General features: G+C 41.2%; 1 protein-coding gene across 10 annotated transcripts; it reads left to right on the top strand.

Moving 5' to 3' along the window:
* Positions 1-39: 39 nt before the first annotated feature.
* Positions 40-13,906, top strand: snx16 (sorting nexin 16). Of its 10 annotated transcripts, XR_012959416.1 has the most exons (11): positions 40-181; positions 1,534-2,068; positions 2,332-2,418; positions 4,783-4,931; positions 5,151-5,220; positions 6,012-6,148; positions 6,397-6,513; positions 7,045-7,189; positions 8,342-8,382; positions 8,460-8,529; positions 10,222-13,906. XR_012959416.1 is itself a non-coding variant. In XM_076112504.1 (9 exons), exons 2-8 carry the CDS (start codon positions 1,682-1,684, stop codon positions 8,358-8,360), a joined length of 966 nt encoding a protein of 321 aa, XP_075968619.1. In that variant the 5' UTR covers positions 40-181; positions 1,534-1,681; the 3' UTR covers positions 8,361-8,382; positions 10,222-13,906. The 10 variants fall into 10 exon arrangements, 6 of the variants coding, with proteins under 6 accessions (XP_075968619.1, XP_075968618.1, XP_075968615.1 ...); XR_012959414.1 differs by lacking the exon at positions 7,045-7,189; XR_012959417.1 differs by lacking the exon at positions 8,460-8,529 and having other exon boundaries at positions 8,342-8,387; positions 10,222-10,295.
* Positions 13,907-19,547: the final 5,641 nt, after the last annotated feature.

The raw sequence follows: 19,547 nt of genomic DNA, 5'->3' as shown, positions 1-19,547 counted from the left end.
ACAGCGCCCCCACCTGGTTACCTTGGCGCACTGCAACTGTCTTGGTCCGAATTTAACCGAGGTAACATGAACAGGGGAGGGGAGGAGATAGTGCAGTGGAATAACAGCAACAGAACAACCAGACCTCGGGCTTTATACGTTTAAAAATGCTGTTCTGAAGGGGACGGATACTGGCTTCCTGGTAAGCGAACATCGTTGTCATCATGCGTCATCTTTGTCCACACCGGCTGCCCGTCCTAGCTCACGAGCTAACTTGAGGGTAACGTGATAGCCTTGAATCACAGGGTCCTTCCACTGGTATGGAGCACACAGCCAACGCCGTCCAAAATGTTATCGATTTAGAGTTACCTTGTGTATTATTGTCACAATACCTTGTAGAAAATAGAAGACAACTTTTGACCAACTGTTAGGAATTTCTACTCCATTTGGCATGCAACTAATATTATAAGCAGCCCCTTTATTTGTAGTAAACCTACTTTGTACCGATGTGAATTGTAAGCAACTATAACTAGCTAACGGTAGCTGCAGCTGCTGCAGCTGCTTTGCTTGGTGGTTACTTCCTATTCGGTATTTGTACATTGCCACATTTTGTTAATGGATGTCGTGCTCCTCAGTAAAAATACGTCATCTATTGCTCTCAGGTTAGCTCGCGTGCTAACTTTGCCTACCAAACGCTAGCTACATCATTGGCCGCTTGACTTAAGAAACGTGACATAAAAGTATAACGTTGGTTAAAGCAGGATATTTGCCAGCCATCGTTCTGTAGTCATGCTGGCTCTAGTCTCAGCTCGTTCTACATGTTTCCTAAGCGCACCAAAATAGATATAGTCAAGAGTAAGCAGCCTAAATATCAACAGTGTCATTTTGTTAACTTAACCAATTCTTCCTTTGTGCCTTTCTTCTGTAATGTTTCCATCTGTTTTTTTTTCTTCTTTTGTCCTCTGGCCTTACATTTACATTGAAATATGTATTTTAACATCCCATACACCCATTGCAATGTGTAGTACTAACGTGTAATTATTAAGATAATCACACAGAGGCACAGGGCTGGTCTCTGTAAGCGCCACTGATGCTGGATTAATCCAAACAGGTTTGACAGGTAGCCAACAGTCTCTCAGGCTGAGCTGAAATCAATATCTGCAGGTTCCTCTTTACTTTCATCTCCTCGTGGCTTTTTGCAGCATTTGCTAGGATCAATCAGGCTGCTATGAGAATAAGTGGACGAGAGGATCTGACTCACTATAATTATCTACAGATCTTCACAGGCCCTTTCCCATCATGCATTTTACAAATAATGCACAAATCCATGAATTATGAATGATATGTGGCTCATGTCAATAATTCATCTGCCCTCACAGTCTGGCACCCTCATTTAAGGATAACGTTTGCTGACAGATTATGCTACATTGGTGGAAGTTTAAGGAAAATCTCAAGATCCCATTTTTGCCGCCTGTATTTAGGGAGGCTTATAGTCCATTTTGATCATGATGAATAAAAGGAATAAGGATTATTCTCTTCTTTTTCTTGGTGCAGGGTACTCGGAGTCGTTGTCAGCCCCCCCACGGTGAGCATCACTGCTTCACTTCATTATTGCACAGCTTCCACTGAAGCAAAGCCAGGTCCGTGTGAAGAGCCTGGTTGACTACTGCGGTGGCAGGGCAGGAGGACAAAGCTCAGGAAGATGGCATCACCCTTTGTGCCTGTCCCCGTGCCGTTTGACAGAGCCTTGTCAGCAGGTAGCAGCAAGCTCAGGCGGCCACAGCGAGCCTCGTCACTAGGCAGCGTCTCCAGCATCTTGGCCGGGGAGGACCATGGAAGAGGATGCGGAGGATTAGGTTCCCGGCGGCAATCCCGCGGCATGGACAGTGGCGGTCGGAGCAGGACACCACCACCCCTCTTCAGCCCTGTGACACTGGCCAGGGTGAACGGGACTCTGGAGCCCTCCATCGAGTACTCCAGCTGTCCACGCTCCATTTCGGATCCTGCTGGGAGCCAGCAAGGCGAGGAGAGGCCCTTTACCCCCACTTTGCTGGGGTATGAGGTCATGGAGGAGAGGGCCAAGTTCACGGTATGAAAGCAGAAAATGGGCTTGTCATGACAACCTTTTTGAACTTGTCTATCTGTGGCATAACTTTCCAGCTAAGTGCTCTGATTACATTTGAAATGCTGTGTTATTTAGCCTATATTGACATGTAGGTTAAAGAGACCAGATATGCTCACTGAGGACAAACACACAGCATGAGGAATACTAGAGATTAAAGGTCAAATGTCAACAATTACTTAATAATATGTGGCTTTAAGTTCACGTGTATTGTCTTATCTCTGCTGCAGGTATTCAAGGTCCTGGTCAGGAAGACTCCCGATGAGAGCTGGGTTGTTTTTAGAAGGTACACAGACTTCTCCAGACTCAACGACAAGGTGTGTTTGGGTGTGTTCTATGTACATACGCACATGTGTGTGCAAAGTACGGGCAGTCCCAAATCTCAGGCCTATCTGAAGCTTCATTTAGTGATCATCTGCTTGCGGAAGCTGTTTATGACCATCAAAGAATTGCTTTCAGCGTACTTTCTTTTGTTTTTGAGTGCACTGTGGAAGTGATTAAAGCTACACAAAGAAGCCTTCTGTTCCCAAATGGCCAACAGGGCCGAGCCAACTAGGGAACAGGTCTCTCGTGGTTTCGGGATGGATCGTTTTGTCACAGATTATAAAAGGGGGGGAAATATTGCCAGCAGACGGGGATGTGATGCCATGTGATAATACTGTATGAAAAAAAAGGAGCCCGCAACAGAAAAAAAACAATGATGTTAAATATCTGCAACAAACAAGCAAAACCTATTTTTATAGGGTTGTAAAATAGCGATTAAATCTATAACTGAAATGCAGTAATTCAGTAACCCCAGGCAAGAAGAATGGAAACACAGGAAATGGGATCCACCTGGTTAGGAGGAAGAGGTAAGGATGGGCAGGGGGGACTTCTCTAGCGTTCTTGTGACTTTTCCCGCAAAAGGCAGCTGTAATGTCCATGATAAATGGTCTTTTGTCATCCACCTACTGTCATTTTTGAGGCCTCATTCATACATTCAAATGACAGGAAATGTTTCAGCATCAGGTGCATCCATCAATGTGGCACGTCTGCACAAACATGTGGATGATATTCCTTTGTGCATTTATCTAGAAGTTATTGAAGAGGACTTGCCCTCTGTGCACACAGCCAAACATGCACACGTAATTAAGCTAAACGAGGCATGGAACACATGATTGATCCGGTTTTCGGCATGCGGCACGGTCTTCACACTGCCGGAATCAACCATTGCGTGTTTAGTGGTGTGGAACCTCACCCAACATTGTTTTACTGTACGTTTGTGCAGATGGCTCAGGCTGCCAAGTGAAGACAACAATGTGTACATAGACACTGAACCCACCTCCTGCTGAGCAAACTGACATCAGGGCCTCTTCTCAATACAGTATCTCCCAAAGTTGACCACATAAAAAAAAATTCCGCCTTCCACTATACCGCCTACATCTGTTTTGAGGATTTAGTAAATCGCGATGGAAATAGGCGTGATTAACTTTGAAGGCTCCAGCTGAGGCAGTCCGCACAGGACAATGAGCAGAAGAGGTCAGCCCTAGTTCTTATCAAAGGCAGCAATTGGTCATTTTTCAAGGGGTTCATTTATAATGGCATTGTGACAAGTTTGAGTTTTCATGTCAAACATTGCACACGCACACTGAGCAGTACTTCCAGAAGCTGTGTGGTTTGGCGCGTAAGCAACAGTTCCTCCCGTCAGGGTCGTATCTCATAATGTGGCAGGAGGTTGATGCAAGGGTTATCAGTAGAGGGAATGAATGTCTTTCTTTCTCTGCTCCCGAGACTGTGGGAGCGGTTCTCGAGCAGAGAATGCCATGCCAATGTAATTTACGTCAGAGTTCTCCAGAGGCGTCGACGCATGTTTGCGACACAGTTGAAACAGCCTCCGCACCAGGCGACAGCCGTGGCCAGAGGCGTGTGCTGGTTAGATTTTGGTGGTCGATGGTCAAAATAACTGTGACCTGACAAAACATGTTTTCGACCAAAACTCAATAATTTATATGCTAATTATGCCAATTTCACAAAAATAGCTAATAGGATAAAATGATAAAGTGATGACATTTAGTACAGATATGTCTCTAAACTGCATTTTGACTGGTTGGTGGAGGCATACCTCCTAGGTTTTGTAACAATTTGGTGTAATGATGCGATTTCTCTTCCTCCACACTGAATCACAGCGCCCTGCACATCTTATTTGCTGTTGAGCACCGTCTCTACACTCATGCATTCAATAGAGAAAAAAAGAAGGTGGTAGAGACACACCGAGGGGCACCTGGAGCTCAGTGCTGAAGGGTACCAGCTAAATATCTGGCATGCTGATTTTATTTGCTGCTCTTAGCTTTTTTTTTTCTCACAGATCTATCCATCCGCTTGTTTTACAAAAAACTATGAACTTCTCTGTAAGTGTTTTGCATGTGACATAAGACTTGAATCGTGTTCAAACCAAACCGAGATAACATGCAAATTATTTGATGAGGGAAACGGGTTGGAGGACAGCAGACTTCACAAGTTGATCCCAGCATGTAATGCAGAAGTGTGGCGCGAGTGCTTCAGGGAGCAGCAGCATGTACTATTTCTCTTTGCCACTCTTACCTCACATTGTCCTCAACTGTAAAGTATTCTTTCACAATAACGGCTGTGACTAACTCTTTGAGAGAGACCATGTGATAAGTGTGTGTTTGTGTGTCTTCTAGCTGAAGGAGATGTTCCCCGGCTTCCGCCTCTCGCTTCCTCCCAAGCGGTGGTTCAAAGACAACTATGACAGCGACTTCCTGGAAGACAGACAGTTGGGACTACAGGCTTTTTTGCAAAACCTGGTGGCACACAAGGACATCGCCAACTGGTATGTCACATGATTATGCAGTGTCTTTTGTTAAAATGGAATTATTTTTGCCTTTTTGTGTAAACGACGTGGTCATCTGATAGTTGATGAACCCTTCAATTTTATTTAAGCTTTTTTTTATTGTATTACTGAGCACACCGGTCCGTTCATTAACAACAACCACAGACACACACACACACACACATATATTCATGTCACCTCATTTGTTCTCCTCAACAGCCTGGCAGTGAGAGAGTTTCTGTGTCTGGATGACCCACCTGGGCCTTTTGATAGTCTGGAGGAGAGCAGAGTAAGTGTGCATACGCATGTGACATCACGTTAGCTCATGTAGTGTATGTTATCCGTGTCATTTCAAGGCCCTTTAAAGAGTATTGATCATTGATACAGTAGCTTTGAGAACCGACCATGTTTTGTCCGTCGCAGGATGTATAGAAACCAAGACTACTCTAAAGTTCACACTTAGTTTTTCTTCAGACTCTTAGATATTTACTTGACCACATTATTTAATTTTAGATTAGATATGAAAAGAAACACCCAACTGCAGATCAGAAGACAGAAATAAATACATTAAGATGGAATCTTTGGAAAGAGAAAGGTATAAAAAGGTTGTGGCCCTGAGAGCTCTTGTAAAGTGACCTTTTTTATACATCTTAATTTGCTGCCATATCCATTTCTGCTGTCACCAGTGTTTTTATTGTCTTTATTGTGTTTTATTGAGCTATTAGGACTGACCTATCACCGTTTGAGATCTCTTTTCCTCTGTGTGTGTCGTAAGACTACAGTAAATACAAAGCTTTCTATTATTTATATGTATTTGAGCAATAAAAACGATACCCAGCCCTACACTTTCCAGGGATATCATATGAAGTGACTTGAACTCACTCACATCACAGCAGGCAATGAACATGTTTCACTTGTTAGATTCAACAAGTGGCTTTAGAGTCTGCCATGTTGAGGTATCCTGCATGCAGAAATGTTATCCCCGTCATCTCCTCTGTTGCTTGTCAGGATTTGCCCGCCAATCCTTGTTCCTAACAAATATTTTCTGTTCATCTTTTCTCCGTCACTGCCTCCCTCCAGGCGTTCTGTGAGACTCTGGAGGAGAGCAACTATCGTCTCCAGAAGGAGCTGCTCGAGAAGCAGAAGGAGATCGCCTCCCTGAAGAGGAGGTTGCAGGAGAGGGAGCAAGCCCTCCTGCTACTGCAGAAGCATATCAAGTCAGTAGACACACACACACACGCATACAATACAATACAAGAAACGGGAATCAGGGTTGTAACAAAGTACAAACTACAAAAGACAAAAAATGACATACAAGCGGCGCACATGTGGTTCACACCATGTGCTGCTTCTTAGGCAGAGGGAGGTGGTCGTTGAGGTCCACACGCAAGTTCTAAAATAGCATCAAACGTGGTAACTAAGTCAATAAAAACCACCTGGTTCTGTGTGTCTCTGTCCGTCCCAGTGGCGAGTGTGTGAGCCCCGAGTCTCTGTGCGATCTGTCAGCTCAGGGCAGCGAGAGCAGTGCAGATGTGGAGTCGTCCGCTGCAGAGGCTGATCAGGATGTGCTTGACGACACTGGGTAATGGACACGCACACACACACACACCACACGCAGTAGTGAATGAGATTCATGAGTGCAGCGCCAGAAAACTCCACAAATGTAGAGACCAAACACAACTCACACGGCCCCATTCTCAAGTGAATCCCACCATCCCATTCTCCGGTTGGTTCTATTACACAGAGCAAATGATGCCCAGTGATATTCCCCATTTGGTGTTTTTCTGCCACAAAAAGAGAGCCCCAAAATATATGTTCTAATGCTTTAGGAAGTGGCTCAGGAGTCGAGGGCACAGTTAACTGGTCAACGGTTGAATGCTGCATCAATCACCCTATGGGAGCGTCCATGCACTGTGACCTTTGCTTGTACAAATACACATGTCTCTAAAGCCCACGTCTCCCGTTTCGCTCGTGTTTTCCTCCCGTGACTGTTAAGTTTCAAATCCATTTTCTTCCATGTTACACACGCACAGTAACTACAGTGATTATGATGAGTATACATTATTTTCTGGTGAGTTCTACTGTTGCACTTGTGTTTTTTTTTGGGGCTAAGCTGCTGCTGATGAAACTCCACTATTCCTGAAGATGTTTCCAGAAAAAGCCTTTCAGGGAAGTAAAGGGATTACGCCCCGTTAACCACAGGAAGCACTTAATGTGAAACCGAAATTCAACACATCCTCTAACACCAAATGAACATGGTAAAAGGGAGCAGGTGAAAAAGCTGTAGGCTTCTTACTAAATATGAAGTAAAGCATGTGTAAACAAAGGCATGGATCTGCCTTCAGTTAAACCATGGCTTATTGACTATCTACCGTGGTGAACTTGATTGGCCGGTCCTAAGCAGTGTGCACTTTTCTCTACTACCTAATCAAATGACATAGGAGGAAATAGGCACAAGAAGACAGATGCATTTAAACCCTGTGCTCTGCTTCGACCTATAGTTGGAAAAGTATTCTAATTTCCTTAGCAGAAGTAGCAATACCACAATGGAAAGAATACTGCGCGACAAGTAAAAGTCCTGATTTTAAAAAAAAAATGCTGTTATTGCTACACATACGCTTAGATACATGCAAATGCAAGACTTTTACTATCTTACATAATACCAGGTTATGTTCAGTAATACTGGTCCTGTTATGAGTCCTGGGCCTGCTGGTCTAATTGATAAGCCTCCTAACTGTGTAATATTTAAGCACTTTATCTCAAAATGATGTAATCTGATCTGAGAATACTCCTGTTAAACGTTCAAATTTACCCGTCAAAAGTTCCGCCTCTCATCTTAAAAATGATACACTAATCCAATCACAATTCTTTTGATTCATCACTAACTATAAGCTTCCTTTTTTTGCACTGCATTGATTTATTAGTCCTTACCACAAAATAATCCCAATTGCTACGGACATACAGATCCATTATAAAGCACTATGAAGGTTACTTTAGATATTTTTATTGCCCATTATTTTTTATTGCCCATTGACGGGATATCCAATGTCCTAGTATCTTTATCCCCACATGATTCCCAGATATCAGTGGTCATTTCCAGTAATTGATCCAATTTGTAACTGGCTTTTTAATGTCAAGAAATGCAAAACCCAAACTGTCCTTTAATAATTTTGGGCCTAAATGACAAACCTTTGCACATGGCTGTATCAACACATCAGTCTCTGATCTGTTCTTTAAATAAATGATTTGTTGGCATGTACGTCTGCAAAGATACCATTGATTTTGAAAGTGAAAATATGAATACCATTATTATTATTATTTTCATCATAATCACACCTGTTAGTGTGCTTTTAAAAAAAATAAATGTTTCCCTTCCCTTCTTGTGTTTTTTCGACCTTCACATTTCACAGCAGTGCTGCCCCAATCTGAAAAAAAACGAGTCCCATAACATGTGAGGTACTTTATACTGTATACCAGCTCAGGCTGACACTACACGGGCATACTGTCTTGTCACATTCTTCTTCTCAGTAACCTGCATCCCACTGTTAACTTGAATGGACGTGTCCTTTCTCCGTGGTATCAGGATGCAAAAGAACAGGTTTCTATTATTTTCACATCTTGTCTTAATACCATGCTCGTATGCCATATGTGCAGTTAATTGTTGCTCTTATTGTTCCTAATATCCACACTGGCCATATATACTGTATATGACATGTGAGCATTGTATTGAGATTTCCATTGGAAAAAAATATGAACCTATCTTTTATGTGATTGGATGTTTATCAAGGTTGGGGTCATTTCACTTTCAGGAAAAGATCTTACCTTCTCTTACACAAATTGTCTTGAAGGGAAATTTGGCACCTTATAGGTGGATATCACAATCAGTGCTCATGGTAAATGTAGTCAATTAAAGCAATTAATTCCTCAGTGTGATCCCCGCTGCAGCCTGAATATCCGATTCATCAAAAACACTGTAAAATGTGTCCTCGTCCATAACATCCTCACATATTTCAGCTGTCGCATCAAATGCAGGAAGGGATTTTTTTTTTAAACCGCAAACTCTGGGTCAATATAACACGCATTGAGGAATGTACTGCTTCAATTGACTACATTTACTATCAACACTGATTTGACATCCACATTTAATGTGTCAAAATGTCCCTTTAAACTTTGAACCTTGAAAGAAAGATGTTTTTTGCTACAAAGGTTCTTGTTATTTATAAGGACAACAGGGCTTCAGGCCACAAAATACATTTTAAAATAGACACTAAAGTGAAGTTTTTCGTAGTATTTCCCCTTTTTGAATTTAACTGTCCTGAAAATGATTTGTTCCCAACCGTGGCGTCTATCCATTGTACTGCCGTGGTCTGTGCTCTGTGAACCTTTTGGCTGTGCCACACTGCTCCCCTGCATCATATTTGACTAACACGTGCTGTTAGCGCCTCTCTTTCACACGGTGATGTATGCTCACTATGTGGGCATTGTAGGTTGTTGGATTTCAGGTCTTGCTTCTTCCTCTCATCATCTGGTTTCATGACATGCAGGGGAAATCCCTTAATTGAAGGCAGAATGAGTGGGGTGAGAAAATGAAATGTTCTCATCCAAACATAATCCCTCTCAATCATCACTTATGACCCATTACAAGTGTGTTGTGTTGTATCTGCAGATACCCTGCACACTGTCAGGATTTTCTTATTTTGCTCTGTTGGGGATGTTTCTGAGCTATAAAAAAAAAAAAGGCCGGAAATAAGCAAGGCAAGTGGATAAAGCTCGTTCCAAAACAAGAGTGAATCTGGGGCTGGCTTCTACCTGCTCGTCCACAAACCGACAAATCCTTCTCATTCTGCCTTTTGAATCAGCATGTGTAAAACGGACTATACCATCTGTTTGAGCTGTCTAGTAGTAATGTATTCAACACATGGCTAGTCGGCTAGTCACAAACAGTGTGGAGTTCTGTACACAGACATCTCCTGGTTATATGTCATGCAGTGTGAGATGGAAGAGGATCCGAAGTAAAAACCTGTCTCCTTGCTGTGTTTTCAGTCGACCTGTAACTTGCTGTTGTCGTGGCATTAATAACACGTCCCTACAGTATGCGTCTCCTTCCAAGGATGGCTCCTAAGTTGGGCTGTATTAGCATCTCTCCTCCACTGTATGTTTCCTCTTTGATCCTCTCTGTCTGTCTGGCTTCATGTTGTCTGAGGTGTACAGCTCTCATGTTGCATAGCATTTGAGTTGAATAGGTCAATTACTGAATTTGTTTCCTCTGCTGTGACCTCCTTATCTCTAGTGGCAGATGTGAGGTCCAACCTTTGCGATCCTCCGCCTGTTGGTGTGGTCCGCCACTCAGCGCCTCTCCTCCGGTCATTGAGGTCACTCAGCTTCACCACCAGAAGCTGGAAGAATAACAATGAACACTGGTCCCCCTCTCCTCCTCTTCCCTCCATTTCCTCCTCCCCTACTTCATTATATTTGAGTGCTATTCCATAACTTCTTGTTTGTTTTTCTGGCCTCTCGTTTACCTTATCATTCCTTCCTCCCGCCACAACTCCAATTTCCTCTTTTCACTTTCCACTTTGTTACTGCTGTTTGGCCTTTCAGTCTTGGAGATGGATCTGAAGCAGCAGTTATCTCAAGATCCGTGTAAATGTTAAAAGGGAACATCTTCATACTGCAACAGCCTGTTTCACTTATATTTCCCCCTACACAATGGGTCATGGGATATTTTAGCTGGCCCCTACAGAAGACATCCTGAAGACCTCACTCAACATGTGCAAGATATGAACTATATCTTGAATTACATGGCTGCACTTATTTAAACCTAAAACTAAGTTGATCTGTCTTGTGGGGATTTTTCAATCCTTCCTGTTTACTTTTGAACCTCGTACAGCGGCCGCCAGTCTGAATCAACTTGATCCTGCAGTCACAAAGCCAAAGTTTGGCTTCTTGACCAAAAAAAAAAAGATCACTTAAAGACATTCACAGTCATGACAATCTACAGAAAACCTGAACCATCACCTCATCAGTTTCTGCAGACGTGCGTTGTGGCACATCACTTGTGACGAGAGGCCCTCCTCTCAAACCAGAGAAACACCTCCCCCCCCCCCCCCCCCCCCCCCCCCCCCCCCCATGCGACTATAGGAATAAATAAAAGTCTGGATAGATTAGATGTCTCAGGATATGCACCAGTAACCAGGTGGGTATCACAGAGGATTGATAACTTTATGTACTTCCATGTCATTGCTTTGTACTGGCATTGACTCCCATTGAGGCTATGGACTGACCTTTAGATACTTCTTGGGGTTTTCACTTTCAGTTTGCGTCTAAAGGCCTCGGCTCCCCCATGTGTTAGTGCCATGGAAGATTTCTGGTGAACTAAAGTCCTGTGAGAGACCATACATCAAATCTGTAATGTATTCTATTGAGAGAGAGAGAGACAAGGAAATGTGGTCCATTGTTGCTTTTAGAGGAATGTAATGTCATTCCCCTGACACATGCATCAGTTTGCTTATGCCAATTTAAGGAAAGTCCATAAATATTTACAACACTAAACCTCTTCTGGCACCTTGCCTGTTAATAGAGTAGACTGAGCCTGGACTTGCATCAGTTTCCTCGAGGTCAACCTAGATGTTGTAACATGGGTATCAACGAGGGATCAGTTCACCCATTCAACAAAAAAACAAAACATTTTCTACTTACCCCTACGAGTGTGTGGCCTTGCAGAAGGTTTTGGTCATATCTGCTATAGATTTTAACGGTTATCTATATACAGAATTCAGTGCATTAACATAGCAGCAAACAGCTATTTGTAATGTGAAGATAAAAAAAATATATACAAAACCGGGAAATACCGGAAGTGAACAAGTCACCATTACTACGGTGGCGTCTCTCGCATGCAAGCTGTCCTAGGAAGTGTAAAATGTTCTACTTTCAAGTTTACTTTCCGTATTAACTTACTTTTAACAACGATGTCGAGAACAACCTGCACTTATCAGCTGCCTAATGTTAGTCTAACGTGGTGAAACAAGTAACATCAGCCAAGTCAACGCTGCTTAGCTAGCGTAGCAAAGGTTAGTGTGCTTAAGACAACTAAGCTAACCTAATGTCCTTGTAATAGCCTTCAATTTTACTTTAATCAATTAACAAATATATACTAACTTGTTTATTATCTACACCAACCATTTAAGTAAGTTACTACGAGTAACCAAGGACGGACTTGGCTGAAAGTCATCAGTTAACACGGTTAACAGACACTGAGTCACTACGACATACATTTTAGTGGACGCCAGTCTCTTTTGTTCCCCACTGGCGAAGTAATGGCCGCCGCTGTGCATTGCGCTCATATGGCAATTACCGCTGATAATGCCGCCCCGCCCCAGATCGTTCCCCTTTTAGGTAAACACTGTTAGCTCTCTCAGCACTGGTGCCGTCATCTGCGCTGTTTCGTGCTTATAGCACCGTTAGCTGCTAGCCGCAGGCTCAGCCGGCTCCGTGTTGAAAGCTGTGTGGAGGCATTGAATTCTGTTCTCAGCAAGCATCTTTAAATATATCCACTTCTAAGGTTTCTGCCTCTATCTTCATCTAATTTAGGTCAATGGAATTTTTGTTTGTGGTGTCTAAAGTACTGGTAAAATGGCATGAAAAACGGTAATCCACAGATTATCCACAGACACGGTGAAACCACCATCTACCGGCACATAATCCCTCTTGACAGGGCCATCTGAGGGTAACATCATGAGGAACTGTGACCTCTGCACATAAAACCAAAACTATCTGCAATGCTAGATTCCTGTAAGAGTAGGCGAGAACATTTTGTCGTCTGGATGAGCTAATCTTGAGACACTAGCAAGAGTATGTTAGCAGCGGCACTCGAGTCAGACCAGAGTCTTGACAATTCTGCGACTATAATGCATAAAGTTGGCGGTATGCGTTCGGGTCGGGTGGTTGATAAACGCTTAATTTGCAGGTCGGGTGGTGCAGATTGGCTCATATAGCGGGTCGGTGGGTGCGGGTATTAGAAAAGAGTGTCACCAGGCCCAAAAGCCATATAAAACACTTGAAGGGCAGTGGTTTCACATTTTGTAGTGTGTTTTCACTCTTTGATGATGAGTTAATGAAGTGTATAACAACCACAGCTCTATCGAATCGTCTCACATTCGACCTGGAAAAAAAGGTTATGTGATGCACTTTATGGATGAATGGCAACCCATAACGTTTGCTAGGATATGCTTTTTACTCCATTTGTTTGAGACAGAAACGTGCCTTTTCAACCACTGAATCTGTCTTGATTTCCAACTGGATCTAATGTGTCAATGTTTGATTTATATATATGAGTTTTGTTAATGTGTTGTTCTGTAAATTCCCTTCACGTGTAATTCTAAGTGCCTTGGAACATTTTTCACCTAACTTTTCTTTTGATGTGTTTAAATAGCTTTATAGATTTGTGCAGAACATGAAACAATTCCACTTTGTTCCTCTGATGGAAACAATCTTTTAAATAACCCTTATGTGTATGTTGTTGCTTGGAATAGAATGAAGAGACTTTTTTTTGTAATGATACATGAATCAATATGAAGTTTTAGTTGCATATATACACCTATAGTTGCACTATGAAAAACTTAAATGAATAACCTTTGGTGTCACTATTAATGTCCTGGGTTTAAAAGGGGGTAATTCACTGAGACGTCTGGTCCGAAATGAATACTGTGGACACAAAAAAATGTCACAGCAGAGATGTTTATCAGAAATAAATATTGAATTCACCCACAATCAAACGTGGAATGATCTATTGAATACACGTGTATGCTTCTTCACATTTAAAGTCTGCTTTCATGAAATCAGATTAGTAGTCTGTGCTTGGGTGAAATAAACTGTCAGGTCTCATAAGTGATGAGATGATGTGGGTTTACAGTTACTGTAAGGCCCATTTTAAAAGTGTGATGCTTTCAAAATGTAATAAATTCTTATCACAGAAATATCTTCTTTCTTTGCCAACATAGTATCTTTTAAGCTTTAAAAATGTCCCTAGAGAAGGGACTGTATGCTTACTGTCTGCGTAGTATATGTTACACGAGATTGTAACATCATGAACAGTTAAAAAGTAAATGCAATGATGCGTTAAGATAGAAAACAGTACTCAAATTGTTTGATGTGCAATTTACATTGTATTTATAATGTATATCCTGATGAATGGAAAAGGTAATTGATTAATGAACATTTTTGGCCATGTCAATGACTGCATGTCAGGTCTTTTGAGTCAATTCGAAGTTGATGGCTGGCCAACCCAGATGAGACCTCGAGATCCCTGGAATGAAGATCCCAGAACCAAGAACTGCCAACCTTACCCCTCTCCTGCCACTGCGATAAGGCAAACATCATAAACTGTAGGGTTGCACCGATACCGATATTCAGACCAGGTACGAGTACTTACATTATAGTATCCATATCGAGGGATGAGTACTTAACAAAATAATTGTTTTATTTTCATCAGATGTCACGTTGCCATAGTGGTTTTGGGTGTGGTTGTACCAGAGTGGTTTTACAAGTACATGAGCACAGTATCGGACCCGATGCAGATATCGGTGCATCACTAATGAACTGTACAAGCCCCGCTGTACTAGGGATGGGCATTATAAAGTGTAACTTCACACAGCGATGGGCATTATAAAGTGTAACTTCACACAGCGATGGGCATTATAAAGCCCTCAGGTCCTAGCCTAACTTCACCCATTGCATCATTTTAAAAAAGTGGGCTGAGAGATGAAATCACACCTATTTCTCTGACATCCTTGACGCAGCGAGGACAAACATGTCAACTACAGCAACGTTAGCTTGGATAATAGCGATAAGGCATGGGGCACTGAATTTAATTGAGTTACTGTTAGATAACAAATGAGACAAGAATTACACCCCGCACTGCACAATTCATTTGTTTATAGGCCTATGTATTATCTCCGCCTGGAGAATCATGTGATGGCGAGTGGGTGCGTGCCTTTGCACCTCTGTGTCGGTCAACAGCTAATCTCGCATTCTGCTGCAGCTAACTGATGTTGTGGTGCCCAGTTATGGCTGCCATGAGACAACCATTTCAGAAGGGCAACGGAAACTGTTGCATCCATCTATGCTTTCGTCAAAGCCATCAGACTCGATTAAGAAAAACACTAAATTTGCCTTGCAGAGCACGGGGTCTGCCCGGTCGTTAGTTTGTTTCTGTTATTGTGTGACTTAGTTTGTTTTTTTCTGCTTCCTGTTTGACTCTGGTATGCCGGTCCTGCATTTGATTGCCTCTGTGACTTATAGACCTAGCTGTAAATTTTAGGTTCATCTTGTTGAATAATGAATAAGTCAGATGTGTAGCAGTTATCTGAAGAGATCTTTTTGAGTAGTTTACAGTCATACTCAACAATACTCAACATTAGTCATTGATTTAAAATGCTGTTTATCTTATTTCTATTGCATTAGATTCCAAAAGTAACAAGTTTTCGTGGCACAAAAGAAGTATCAAAATGTCTTTATTTCTTATGCCAATCGTGCAGCATTGCTGTAATCAACGTATTTGCTGCCCGTCTGTTCGCTCACTGTCCAAGTCTTATTTTTGCCACATTATGGCTAAAAACACTGCGTCTGTCTCAGAATGGCTCAGATCTGGGCAACCCAAACCCCCCCCCCATGAGTTGACTGCACCCTGTCAGTTCGGATAGCCCTTAATGATTTTAGAAACAAATGCTTCACACATTTCACTCCAGGTGTATAATTTCCTAATTCTAAACTACCCACAAGTGGGTGGCCAGCTGGTAGCCTGTTATTTATGTACAGCTTTGTTAGCATTATCCCAGCCAGCTCTAAAAGTAGTTTAATTTCTTTCCCTTCTTTCCTTCCTCCCTTCTCTCTTTCTCTTTTTCTTTGAGACAAAAAAAACAGTCCACAATTTTATGGACAATGTGTCGCAACGTATGTTGCACAGTTTCTACAGAGGCATTTTCAAGGATTAATAAGACAAACTGGCAAGTTACAGTGCAACCAAACAGGAACACAGGGACAGTGTGCACACTGGCAGTTTTATGTACCCTAAAAGGCAAGTTTTCCTCTTGCTTATCCATGACTAAACCGCTCACATGTAAACTAAAGTGTAAACTGAGATGTCATGTCATTCATCAGTTTGTGCAAATGTTGTGTGGTGTCCGGTGCTTAGTACAGCTGCATCATGTCCAAGTGTTAAATAAACTGGTCATATGTGTATCATAAGTGTGAAGAGTTTTTGTGAAAAAAGGTCGGCCAAAACAAATCCTTTCTCGACTTGCTGTGTTTGTTGTAACTCAAGATTTGATAGGAATAATTTGACTGGTATATTTTTCCAAAATTAGAGAGTTAAGGCTTCCACAGAAACTGCTGAATTAAAAAGTAGAATAAGAGTGATTACATTGTCCCTTGAATGAAGGCCAGCAAGGTGAGTGTTACATAAGAGCTAGGAAGATCCTAGAAGGTGTTAGCTGCTGGACCAGTGTCTTCAAATCCCAGCCTGTTCAGACAAAAACCCTTCGATGCGAGTCTTACCCTCTCTCACCATGTTTCATGTCTCTCTGTATACTGACTGTCAAACAAAGGCAAATATGTAAAAAAAATACACAAAACACTGTACCTAAAATATTTACTGATACAATATGCTCAGACTACTACAAAATGAATATGCTTAGTGACTTTCATGTAAAGAGTAACATGACGAGGACAATACCACTCTCATGTGGTGGCAGAAATCACACTGCTGTGGCCACATCTTTACATCTGTACATCTGTACATCTGTACAGAACTGTTTTAACTACATTCCACCAGCATGCCCTAACCTGTAGCTGAGGGAAAAATTCTCTCCCCCGGCCCCCATTTTGGACAATTAGACCATATTTCTCTGTATCTCATGCCAACTTTCTCCTAATAAAAAGGTAAAATGTTACATATCTACACTGTAACAAATTTCTCTGTTAAATAACAGTAAAGTGCTGGCAGCAGAGACGCCAGCTCTTTACTGTTATTCTACAGTACTCATACCGTGAAATGGCACAACAGCATAGTACTGTAAAAGTAGAATACAGTATATTTCTGTATTTTTTCAATCTACAGTATAATACTGGCAGCAGAGACGCCAGCAATGTACTGTAATTCTACAGTATTCATACCGTGAAATACTTAACGGCCTATTACTGTAAAATTATAATACAGTGTGTTTCTGTATTTTTTTCAATTTACAGTAAAATGCTGGCAGCAGAGACGCCAGCAACATACTGTAATTCTACAGTAGTCATACTGTTGAAATATTTCACAGTCTATTACAGTAAAAATGAATGCAGTATTTTTCAGTGATTATTTGAAGTAACATTCTGATTAAGGAGTTATATTACTTTAAATTCTCAGTGTTTACTGTATACGGGCAACATTGATAATACAATAACTCAATTTAACAGCTTAGAATATCTAAAATATCAATCTGCAATGCAATTAACATTACAACTTTATTTTTCTGTGGGCAACAGACATCTGCATTATCATGTAAATTATGCAACATAAGCAATAAACGACTTAGAAAGGATATAAATCAAACAAACGTTTATTTAACAGGACAGTGTCAACATAAATATCGCTAGTGTACAAAATAATAATAACCAAAATAAAACACTTGGACGACCCAGCTTGTTTGGCAGCGAAACAAGCCAAAGAGATTTTTTAGTAGCAAATTAAAAACTGCCATGTCTGCATGAAACAATGGCAATACATTTGAATTCCTAAATTGCATGTCAACGACTTGAAAACAATTGAGACATAAGTTTTAAATTAAATAGTTGGGCTGAATACCAAGGTAACTAATACAAAAGAAATAACCTATAAAGAATAATTTGAGATACGTTGATGTTCTCTCAAAAAGTAGTTTCGAATAGTGACAATATCTAAATGTACTGCAATGCATTCTCTACTGTCTGTAAAATATACATCAGTAAGAACATTTCGAAGATATGCATAATCAGCAACATTTGTAAACTATACTAACTATACTATGAACAACATTTTAAAAGTTAATCAGTAAGGACATTTTGAAAATTAGCATTAAGACTATTTAGAAAATATACATCAATATCAACATCTTGAAAAAAATAAAGTGAAGGTAGGCTTGTGCTTTACCTCTTAAGAGTCCTGTGAGATAGGTGCATGAGGAAAAGTCTGGGTGGTTGTGGACAGTCCTTATTTATAGAGGAATCTTCTGGGTCAGGTAGAAATGGCCATCACCTTGCTGGTGGTTGTTCGTCTCCATAGATACATTCCAGTGTTGCCACTGTAAAACAACAACAAACAAAATAATTAATCAAAATAACTCTAGAGTCAGAATGTACAATAACAACGTCCAATCAACGCTTATGTAGCTGATAATACCAAAGTGTCTTGTCGCTTAATGTGGCAACGTCAGTATGTCAAAACAACATATGGAGTGAGAGAGTGAGAGACGAGAGAGAGTTCACTGACCTATATGAAGTCCCATTCAAAGTCCAGGAGGTTCTTCAGTAGTGAGGAGACGTGTGTGTTGACGGTGGTAGACTTCTTCTGGACGATCACACCCGTCTTCTTGGAGACAACCTTGCCCCGTATGGCCTTTGTTCCTCTCTCTGGATTAATACCAATGAAGCGCCTAAAATCACAATAGTGTAAAATCAGAGACTGAATGAAAAACTATTAGGAACACTTTATAGTCTTAAAGGAGTAGTTTCAATTTTCTAACATAAGGTGATATGAGTTACTAACCAGTTCTGATGTCATGAGGTATTTTGTGTAATTCCGGTGCTGGATTTTCCTATCAGACCTTTCTATATTAGAACTAACTATATTATTTGTTGAAAATTGCCAGTGACTGGCAGTATTACTTCGCACTGGAGCCAGTTCACATATTACGCCTCTAATAAAGTTCATAGGCAGCGTGATATGAGAATTGGCTCCACTGCATAGTAATAATCTGACGTAATTCACAAAGAAAATATTTTTAAGATACAGAGAGATCGGACAGGAGCATCAAGCAGCAGAATTATCTTAATATATTTTTTTTGTGTGTGTTGTGGCTTGAAATGTTTTTGTTACCTGACCAATCTTCTGCTGAGTTAATGTCTGTCTAAATACCGGTAAGTAACTAATACCATCTTCTGCTAAAGAATCCAAACTATCCTTTTAACTGTGCAAAGTAATGATTTGTGGTTATTAAGGTTTCAAGAATAGTAATTGTCCAAAAAAATACTATAATGACGACAAGGAAATTAAATGAGTCTTACCTCTGAATGAATTCTAGAGTACAGGCCGCCTCTTCTTGGTATTGAAGGTTGAATATATAGTAAATCGCAAACACAGCAGCAAGTCCCGTCAAGAAAGTTGGTGTGATGCCCTCAGCTATAACACGGCCCTCAAGGGTGATCATCCAGCGTCCAGTAGTGACTTGCCCTGTTCCACCTGAAACTTCAAGTAATAGCAACATCAGAATGCCTCTCACCTTGAGTAAACATCTGTAAATTCAAAAAACAATGGCCAATCTAATGTGTAATATGTCTACCAATGACATGCATACCAGGCAGTATCAGGCGTGGACTTGC

Source organism: Anarhichas minor, unplaced genomic scaffold, assembly GCF_050575085.1.
Source record: "Anarhichas minor isolate MPS153535 unplaced genomic scaffold, ASM5057508v1 ptg000050l, whole genome shotgun sequence".
Classification (NCBI taxonomy): Eukaryota; Metazoa; Chordata; class Actinopteri; order Perciformes; family Anarhichadidae; genus Anarhichas; species Anarhichas minor.
This window is presented reverse-complemented; position numbering and strand designations above follow the sequence as displayed.

Excerpts from the sequence above, each read along its gene's own strand:
- snx16 (XM_076112500.1), top strand. The coding sequence starts at position 1,682 with ATGGCATCACCCTTTGTGCCTGTCCCCGTGCCGTTTGACAGAGCCTTG. Across the intron at positions 2,069-2,331 it reads AGGAGAGGGCCAAGTTCACG|GTATTCAAGGTCCTGGTCAG; the intron begins GTATGAAAGCAG and ends TCTCTGCTGCAG. Across the intron at positions 5,221-6,011 it reads ATAGTCTGGAGGAGAGCAGA|GCGTTCTGTGAGACTCTGGA; the intron begins GTAAGTGTGCAT and ends GCCTCCCTCCAG.